This window comes from Austrofundulus limnaeus, unplaced genomic scaffold (genome assembly GCF_001266775.1).
Source record: "Austrofundulus limnaeus strain Quisiro unplaced genomic scaffold, Austrofundulus_limnaeus-1.0 Scaffold21, whole genome shotgun sequence".
Lineage (NCBI taxonomy): Eukaryota > Metazoa > Chordata > Actinopteri > Cyprinodontiformes > Rivulidae > Austrofundulus > Austrofundulus limnaeus.
Genome location: NW_013952423.1, coordinates 1,260,546 through 1,270,240, shown reverse-complemented (window position 1 = coordinate 1,270,240; position 9,695 = coordinate 1,260,546). Strand labels below are relative to the sequence as shown.

The 9,695-nt window shown below is 37.8% G+C and overlaps 1 protein-coding gene across 1 annotated transcript in view; it reads right to left on the bottom strand.

Moving 5' to 3' along the window:
- Positions 1 to 7,488: 7,488 nt before the first annotated feature.
- tecta (tectorin alpha) overlaps positions 7,489 to 9,695 on the bottom strand; it is a 25,571-nt gene continuing 23,364 nt past the window's right edge. The window contains exons 21-24 of the mRNA XM_014003973.1: positions 9,289 to 9,451; positions 9,114 to 9,198; positions 8,806 to 8,925; positions 7,489 to 8,482 (exon numbers count right to left, since the gene is read on the bottom strand). Of these exons, the coding sequence (XP_013859427.1) occupies positions 8,379 to 8,482; positions 8,806 to 8,925; positions 9,114 to 9,198; positions 9,289 to 9,451 (472 nt within the window). The 3' untranslated portion in view covers positions 7,489 to 8,378. The remainder of the gene's footprint in view (positions 8,483 to 8,805; positions 8,926 to 9,113; positions 9,199 to 9,288; positions 9,452 to 9,695) is intronic.

Genomic DNA, 9,695 nt, shown 5'->3' with positions numbered 1-9,695 from the left:
ATCTCCACAGTACAGAATTAGCATATTACATGTACCACAGGATACACTTTTACATCACAGTTAATTTCACATTTTACAATTATAATATCAGAAAATTATATTTCTGCAGGAAGTTCTGCTATATTTACACTTGCAAATAACTACTGTATTATTGCAGATAACTGTTTTATAAAACAGCTTTCACAATAATCAATATAAAATTTTGAAGCTTAAGTTGTTTTGGGAAAACATTTAGGATTAAAACTGTTTGAGCTTGCATTAGCATTTAGCTTGTAATTTTAGTCAGGATTATTTTATTTTCCTCCATATTTGTTGGGGTGCTTTAAACTGATGTGCAGCAAACACTCATTAAATCTGACTCCACAGTTTGATGTTGAGATGCAACAGTAATATTTGTTTCATGCAATTTTTTTGTACTCAAATCTGCCTGCAGCAGATGTCTGGCTGAAGAAGACTGAACTTTAAACTCTCGCTCTGACTTGACACATTTCTGAGTCCGATAAGAGCTCTGATAGCTGCCTTGTAAACTTTTTAAACGTCCTTTAACCTTGTTACAAGTAATTTTATTCTCGCAGGTCAGGGTCACATCTGTTATTTTAAATAAACAACAGGTGATCGTTTAATTAGCTTGTGTCTATATGTAAGCAAAATATTTCCTCAAAAGCACTGAATGGATTTGAATCAAACTCTCAGAAAGTATTTAGTATAACTGTGGTGCAGTTAAGGGGTTAAAATCTTTGAGCTGACACTGAACTCTGTGAAGTTATTAATCATTTCATGTTCCTGTACTTTTACTATCACCTCTAAGTTACATAATGACGCTTATCAACAGTCATGTAAATAAATCCTCTAAACCATTGTGGCTCTGAACCGTGTTGATGTTTTAAATAAAGATATTCAGGTGACAGTACAGAAGTTCATATGAATTTATTTGTGATTTTAACCCTGGCGTCCTGTTGATGTCCTGTTTGTAGCCAAGGCCATCATACCTGCATCTGTGTTCATTTGTTTGCCTGTTAACAAAATATCTCACAAACCAAGAAAACACATTCTGATCAAAGTTAAAGGGTCCTTGTTAGTCCCAAGTCAGACCCTGCGAGAACTGTCATTATTCAACAGCTCCAAATCTGATGTTATGTAACACCACAGAGAACATTTACCCACATAAATATTAGTTATCACACAGGCTTGAGGTTGTGTGTTCATTATGATAAAAAAGGCGCTCCCAGATAATTGCAGCATGCCCTCGTGGTTCCCTTTCTTTCAAGGGAAAGCACTCCTTCCACCTCGGGGCCAGGTGAGGTCTGACAGAGGGAATAAACTCTGTGGTCACGGAAACTTTTCACCTTGTCACTGAATTCTAATGAATATCATACCATCAGCGTGACTAAATAACTTACAGATGAATGCGGACACGCAAGATGTTTATCTTAGTCATCGTGACCAGGTAAGTGTTTGTTATGGCCAGTAATGGAAAACTTTGGACTTCGTGTAAAACAAAAAAGGTTGAAACAGATTGCAAGACATCTTATAAACTCATAGTAAACAAATCAACTGTCAAAACTAAGAAACTGCACTAATGCACCCCTATAACATCAGAGAACCAGTATTAATTATTTTATTTGGGGTCAAAGTGATTAAAATGGCTGTCAAATCTAATCAACGCAAGCAAATACAAATATGGCTGCCAGAACTTCATCAGTACTAAAGCCTATCTGAATACACAATAATTTGTAACAATTGGTATTACTCTTTTTTTGTCTGTTTGCAAAATATCCCATGAGCTGTTTGACAGATTTTAAAGTGCCTGTGACATGCACATTCTTCAAATATAAAAAAATCAAAGTAAACATCTTTATATGCAAGAAACGTGGCATAGTTTTTTATATTTTACCAATTTTGTCACATAACTGGCATATTTTCTTTTGAACTTGGCTCAGCCAAAGTGAAACAGGAAGTGACATCAAAGGGGAAATCTTTAAGAAAGAAAACTCTCTTGTCTCTGTTTATTGAAACAATATTATTTGAACTCTGACACTTTTTCATCTCTCTTTGATGGTAGCTCAAAATAAATTGAAGAAACATTAAGTTCTTCTCTACATTAAGTGTTGTTTGTCATTTTAGTAACACTGTTCACATGCAGACATTCTCCTATGACATCACTTCCTGTTATTTCACATGCAAATATCTCAAGAACTGTTCATCTGAGCAGCGTAAAAAATGTTTTGTAATATGTTATTAATGTTGTCTTTCCATAAATGCATTCAAATTTATTGCAAACATTTGATGTCGCAGACACTTTAATGAAACAACTACAGCTGGTTAACTTTTTGAGCCACAGCCAACATGCTTTGGAAAACATAAAAATGGCTTTAATTTAATCAAATTTAAAGATCTACAGTTTAGTGTGGTAATAACTAAGAGCTGTTAGCCTTGAGGGCTAACTGGTCACATAAGGTGTTCCTTAAAAATTCTGGCTTTAAGATGCAAAACAAAGACAAAGAGACCAAATACTACACATTTTTCGGAGGAGCACAAAGTGGCGGAGCCAGACATTTTTCTCAGGGTTGGCCAGACCATTACTCACACAGGGGTGGCCAGGAAAATGACATCATTTTTTACTTGAAAATTTTTGAAGATCTTTGTGTTTTGGTCATTTCTTTATGTCCTTATACAGGCAGTGAGTGACTACCTTATAAACATGGGCGTCAGAACCGTTTTAAACGGGGGGACAGACTGTTGAGGGGTCTGGGGGGTCCTCCCCCAGAAGATTTTCAACGAAATAGACGTCATTTCCTGCATTCTGGTGTATTTTACCAGGTTGTTTAACATACTTTTACCTACATAAATAAATGCTTCATTTAATAATTATTTCAGAGACAGAGTGTTCATCAAACTAGTTCCATCATCCTGTTTTTAAACTCACTGCTGTGGCTGAGATAAAGTTAATTAATGTGACACAATTTATCATATCCAATGACTTTAAGGGTGCCTTTTACTTTTATATTCTTTCCGTCCATCTGTCTGTTTTCTGCCGCTTATCTGGAACAGGGTCGCGGGGGCAGCAGCCTAAGCAGAGAGACCCAGACTTCCCTCTCCCCAGCCACTTGGGCCAGCTCATCCGGGGGAATCCCAAGGCGTTCCCAGGCCAGCTGAGAAACATAGTCCCTCCAGCGTGTCCTGGGTCTTCCCCTAGGCCGCCTCCCAATGGGACATGCCCGGAACACCTCACCATGGAGGCGTCCAGGTTTTATATTGTTTATTGATTTATATTTATTGAAACACATGTCAAATTGTGCCAAATAATGATGACACTCAACTGCATGTTTAAACTAATATCAATAATTTTACCCAACGAACAGGTGCAATACTGATAACCACCAACAGTAAATTTAGAGGGGTGTTACTCTATTTCTGATGTTGTGATAGTTCTACACATAACTAAAAGGGACAGATCATCATGCAGACTTCAAAACATAAAATTACACTGTATGGTGGCAAAAAAAATTGTCACCATAAGTCCAAAAGTTGACACCATTGGTCAGATTACATAGGCAAATGTGCTGTATATAAAGAAAGCATCACTTTCTTGTCATTACTCTTCTTCAGTGATAGAGCTTAATGATGCTTCAAACTGTTAAACACTGCCACCAACTGTTCAGGAGGATTATTACACCCCTAAACATTGTTTCACTGTGAAAGGGTCCAGCAGGGTGGCCAATGGGTTGGCCAAAGATTTGTCTGTGGTGGCCAGGGCCACCCCTGGCCACCCCCTGGCTCCGCCCCTGAGCACAATGCAGTGACAGATACACAGAGCGATTCAGACTTTACACACGCACCTATAAATACACACACCTACAATAAGCTTGTGTAACCATGAATACACAATAGACTCGGTGTGGGAGGAAAGCAACACCTGACCTGCATTTCAGCAGAAAACATTCAAGTCACATTTGTGTTATCTGTAACCTCGCTGGACTGAGACAAAAATCGAGATCAACAACATGATCAAACCCACTGAACTCAGCACTGATTTGTATGTGTTGTTTGTTTGTTTGTTTTAAACACTTATAAATAAAAAATATTACATTTGGGCCAAAACAAATCTCTTGAGGTTTTTGGTTAAGCTTTTATATTTCCTAAACAAAAGTTTATTTTTCTGATTCAATGTGAGAGTTACAGCAAGTTTAAGAAAAGCAATAAAATGAAGGGTTGCTGTTTTAATAAATAAATATTTATTTGCCATTTGCATGATTTCACTAGTAATATACAAATCCACTCTGGATAAATATTTATAAGTTCTGAGGAGCCAACAGATAGTTTGACCAAACGTTGCTGCCAGGTTAAAACTTAAGGGCAGCTCTAGGGGCGGGGCCACAGGGGCATTGGCCCCTGCTGAAATTTGATTGGCCCCCTGAAGTGCCCCTGTCCTGTCACTCATCTGTCTTTATCCCGAGTGACATGCTGAGTGCAGTTCCATGTCCAAACACTAGAGGCGCTAATGAGCCAAACAGAAAAGTCCGGCATGAATCGAGCAGAACAGAAGTTTTTTTTTTTTCTGTGCTTAAAATTTGAACAATCCTGCAGAAAAAGTCTTTCAACTCACAAATGATGGCTGGATTCTCTCACATGCTGTATGTTTGAGAGTATTTTATCTATGTACTATAAAAATGCATGTAAAATTGGTAAGGAGAATTTAATGTAAGCTGTTTTAAAATTACATTACAAGTGTTTAAATGTGTGACTGCGTAAATATATACACCTTACCAAAACCAAGGATTTGTGTGCAAGGATGCTGAACAAATAGTTGGCCCCTCTCTGAATATTGTGGCCCCTTACTCAGAAAAATCCTAGATCCACCACTGGTTGCATAACCCCGGTTCTCAGAGTAGCATGAGTGAGATGTCTCACTATGTGAATTTCCACATAACCTCACTTTTCTGGAAGAGAAAGAACAGTGATTTTTTGGAAGAGATACACTGTATCTTCCAGTTTAACCCATTACACAAAAGTTCAAACTTCTAATTGTCATTTTCTGGGTTTTAGGTGTCAACAAAGGAAAATTTGTTTTCTCTGAAAGCCCTGTCTTGTTCAAATTATTACAAAAAACCAGTTCTCCGATGTTCCGTAATAAACCAAGAAATAAATTTTGATTCCCAAACCTCATTCCAGAAACAGTTACTGACAACAAAATCGACATTTCAGATGAAATGAATGCAAAGATGAAAACTAATCTTTATTAAAACAACACCTGGCAGTATGTGGATTATCATTTTGACTGATAGGAAAATTTTAGTCCTTAAATTTCATGTCTTGGAAGCAAAATATTTGGGTCATGGCAACGCCACAATTTTGTCTTCTTTGGTGTTTCTGTTCGGCAGGATTAGATCGGCACAACAAAGGAAGATGTTGAATTGGTTCTGGGGTCAAAGCTTAAGGTTTATTGCAGTACATTGGATCTAACAGATTAATAACACAATAGTTGAAACTGCTGGTTCAAGTGAAACAAAATGCTCCAGAGTTTGCAATAAATGGGTCTGATCAGAATGATTGACCCCCATCAACCTACAAAAACACCAACAGGCACCACATTACCACAACTGGACCACAGCATGAAAAAAACTACTGGTTTGTTAAAACATGTTTTTTCCTCTACATAATGTGGATGTATGGGTTTGTATGCATGACTTACCTGTGGAAGACAAGAACATGGCATCAGGAGGCACAAAGGGAAGCTGGATTAGAAGGTTCTGCTGGGAAATGTTAGATTCTGCCGTTCATTTGGCACCAATTAGATACTGAAACACGACTGCTGTCCAAGAAATACTAAGATTTTGTGTTCCTATCAGTCTAAACAGGCATGTATTGGATAAAAACCACCGGGAAAATTATTTTGTATCAAGTATAAACAGTCTTTGTGCTTCAAGGCCTGATGTGAAAAAGTGAAGCCTTTATTTGGTCTGTAATAGAACCTGCTGGAGCCTTTCCTTTAGGTCAGGATCTTTTTACCTCCACTTACGAACAGAACCACGTAAATGGAAGTTAGCCCATAAAAAAAATCTATAAAGTTCAGCTCTTCCCCTCTGTTAACTCTCTCGCTTTTACCACTACTTTAGGCTTTAATTTATGTGAAACTGTTTCTTCTTACCTTCTTATGTTTCTTTAAACACCACTTTCATTACCTTTCAGCTCCTATCAAATGTCACTGATAGCTGATGACGGGGGAACAGAAACTCCTCAAACGCCTGACTCACCGCTCGTCTTAGATTCGGGTAAAAATTGACCTAAATTTGCGGCKCTGAATTGGCTGAGGACAGTCAGGAGCTGTAAAACTGATGAAGACACATTAGTTTTTATTGTTTTACTGCCAGGAGACAGCGAGCAGCAAGGACAGAAGTTCAACCAAAAACACGTGAAAGGGGCAGGAGTTCAGTCAGAGAAAGACTTCACGCTGTGAAACAACTTGAGGGTTTTTTTAAAAATATTCTTTGGAGGTTAATTGTGCTGACCATGTCAGGTTGAGCTCATATTTTTGAGTGAATGGCTTATTTTCAGTACACCTGCTGCTTATTACATATTATTCAGATTATTGGCCTGGATTGTATTYTGTCTTCTCTTTAACTCGAGTGTATTACATAAAGATTCAGTTACAAAAGAAAAAGATTCCTGAAAAGCTCCATTTGGAGGAAAATTAAGTGCAGAAATGTTTCTGTTAAAGAAAAAGGTTAATGTGATGAGGAAGGAAGGAAAGATTCCTAAAGGAAATATTACTTTGTGAGAAATTCTGCAAAGAAAAGATTCTATTAGRACATTAGGTTCCTGAGTGGAAGGATTTTACACGGTAAAGATTCTGTTAGGAACTGATTCTGTTACAGAAAGATTCCTAAGGGAATATATTCTAAAGAACATGTAACCTTGGGGGACAGACTGAGCAGGGGAAAGATTCATGGGGTCCTGCAAATAAATGATTMTATTAGGAAAAGCAATTTCCTATGTGAAGAGTTTTATGTGGTAAAGRTACTGTTAGGGAAAGATTCTGTTAGAAAAAGATTCATGGGGAAATTCTCTAAGAAAAACTTTACTTTGGGGAAAAACTGAGCTAAGGAAAAATTCATATGGAGAGAAATCTTGCAAAGAAAATATTCTATTAGGTAAAAAAAGATTCCTCAGTGGAAGGATTTTATGTGGTAAAGATACTGTTAGAGACAAATTCTAAATAAACTGAGTGATGATTCCTGGGAGTCGCTTTAGGGAATGATTCCCATGTGGGAAATTCCCATTAAGGAAAGATTCTGTTAATTGARAAAAATGTAATGATTAGGCGAGGGGAAAGAGTTCGGGAAATWTATTGTTGTTGAAAGATCCCTGGTAGGAAAAACAGAGGGAACTATCCTGTTAGAGAACGATCTCTTGGAGATGTTAAACTATTGAATGAGAATGAGAGGAGCGTTAGCTGAGGTCGTGTTTAAATTAATCACCAAAACATAATTTTCTTTTAGAGAACATTTATTTTACGTAAAGATGCTGCTTCCTCCCCAAAGAATTAAAATAAAAACATTTTTCATTTTTTGTTTGTTTATTCTTAAAAAGATTTTTAAAAAGTAAAGACAAAACTGACAAGGACTGTACATTTTGTACACAACAGGTAACAAAAAAAGTCCAAACTATGAAAAAAAAAACACATTTAGATTAAAACTAACTGTCCTCTGAAACAGGAAGTGACTGATCTAAGTCCTTTCCTACTATCTTCTGAAAATATTGATCCCACATTAAAAAAGTATGTTGAATCTGCAACAGAAATGACTGAAATGAAGTTTTTCATCAACATAAGAAAYATTTTTTTCCTTAATCTGGATGCAAACCGCTAAAAGTAAAAGTTTCTTAAATCCACAAAGTGCTTTTCTAACATAAATACTTCACAACAAACTGTTTTAAAGTCGTTCTGTTCACACAGCCCCATATTAAATCTGACTTGTTGAATCATTGGATTAAATTAAATTGATTAAATTCACACAGACTGGAAAGTTTAAGAGTTTAGTTACATACAACACCTTCAACATTTCCTGTGTGAGATCAGATATTTGTTTTTTTGGCGCCATCTGGTGGTGAAAGCCTCCTTTTTTAAAAACATTTGAACTTTTTTATACAAAAATGGCTAAAAGTTTACAAACATTCAAAAAATTCTACATATGGTGGCTTCAGGTGATTTTATTTAACGTGTTATTTGTGGGAAATTTCTCTCTGAAACAGTTCAACTACAAAAAAACAAAAACAAACAAACAAACAAACAAACAAACAAACAAACAAACAAACAAACAAAAAAACTCACATCCGGTACATTCTTTTTTTCAAGTCTTCTCTGCATCGTTGTTTTGGCTTTAGGATAAAAGAAACGTGTCGAACTGAGCCAGGACCACGGAGACGACGGCGCCGACACTCAGCAGAGGAATCTCAGGCGTGACCTTACAGGATAAACTCACAGCTGGGAGGAAAAACAAAACAAAACAAAACAAAACACAGAAGAAGCGTAAAAAATCCTGAGCGTGACTATCAGTCTTCTGCTGCTCAGGGAACAAGAAACCTTCATGTCCGACCCAGTTTTTACAGTTTTACTGTTTTTTTTGAGACTTTAGACTGTTTCTGTCTGTCACTCCTTAACTAGGCAGTCAGGGAGTGACAGACACAGCTGTGTGGTAATCATGGTGACAATAGAGAGCCATCTGTACCCTTCAAAATGCCTTTGGCCTCCATTCAGTTGATGTGAAATGGAAGTTTATGTGTTTGTGTGTGTTTTGCAGTCCTCACTGCGGCAGCTTTTCCCATCAGGTTGCAGCATTCCGGTCACACAGCTGCAGATGGGTCCGGACCCCTTACTGGTGCAGATCTGATCRCAGCCTCCGTTGTCGTCCTCGCACCAGTCGGACTCTGAAGAGACGAAAGGAGACAAAAACCTGAGCTCTGAGTTCCGCTGGATCAAGAATACAATAAACCCCAGCAATTTTAGAGACTGAACATCTAAATGGGGCAGAGCTAGAGGAGTGGAACCTGAYTGGCCAGTCCAGTTGATTGACAGGTCACTAAAAAATGCACTTTTAAAGTAAAGGAGGACCCACCTCTCCTCCTTATGGGCCCCACAGTTAGGATATGCTCCTTGTGGTCCCCTTCCTCTGAGTACATCCTTTTCTTGTGTGGACAGTTCTGGACACATCACACACATGTTAAAACACGCCGCAGGACATTTTGTCACTTTTGATGGGAGCTGAAGGTTTTTGGTCTCGAGTGTCTCACCACTTTGCAGGCATTTGTGTCTGAGTCGCACAGAGACACGTCACAGTGGAGGTGCACCTCGTCGTAGTCACCAATGAACTTGAAGACGGTGACGTGGAAGCGGCAGGTGAGCGAGACGCCGTTCTCCGCCATGCCGATGGTGTTGTCCTTGGTGTTYGGGCACCTACGGGGAGACGAGCATTAGACGGAGCAGGTCGTTTTACAGAAAGTAAAACATTACTGTGCAAACGTTTTAAACCATCCATAACTTCTTTATATTTTATTTCCAGATAGATGGATATACACATGGATGAAAGGATGGATAAATGGAAGGATAGATAGATAGATAGATAGATAGATAGATAGATAGATAGATAGATAGATAGATAGATAGATAGATAGATAGATAGATAGATAGATAGATAGAT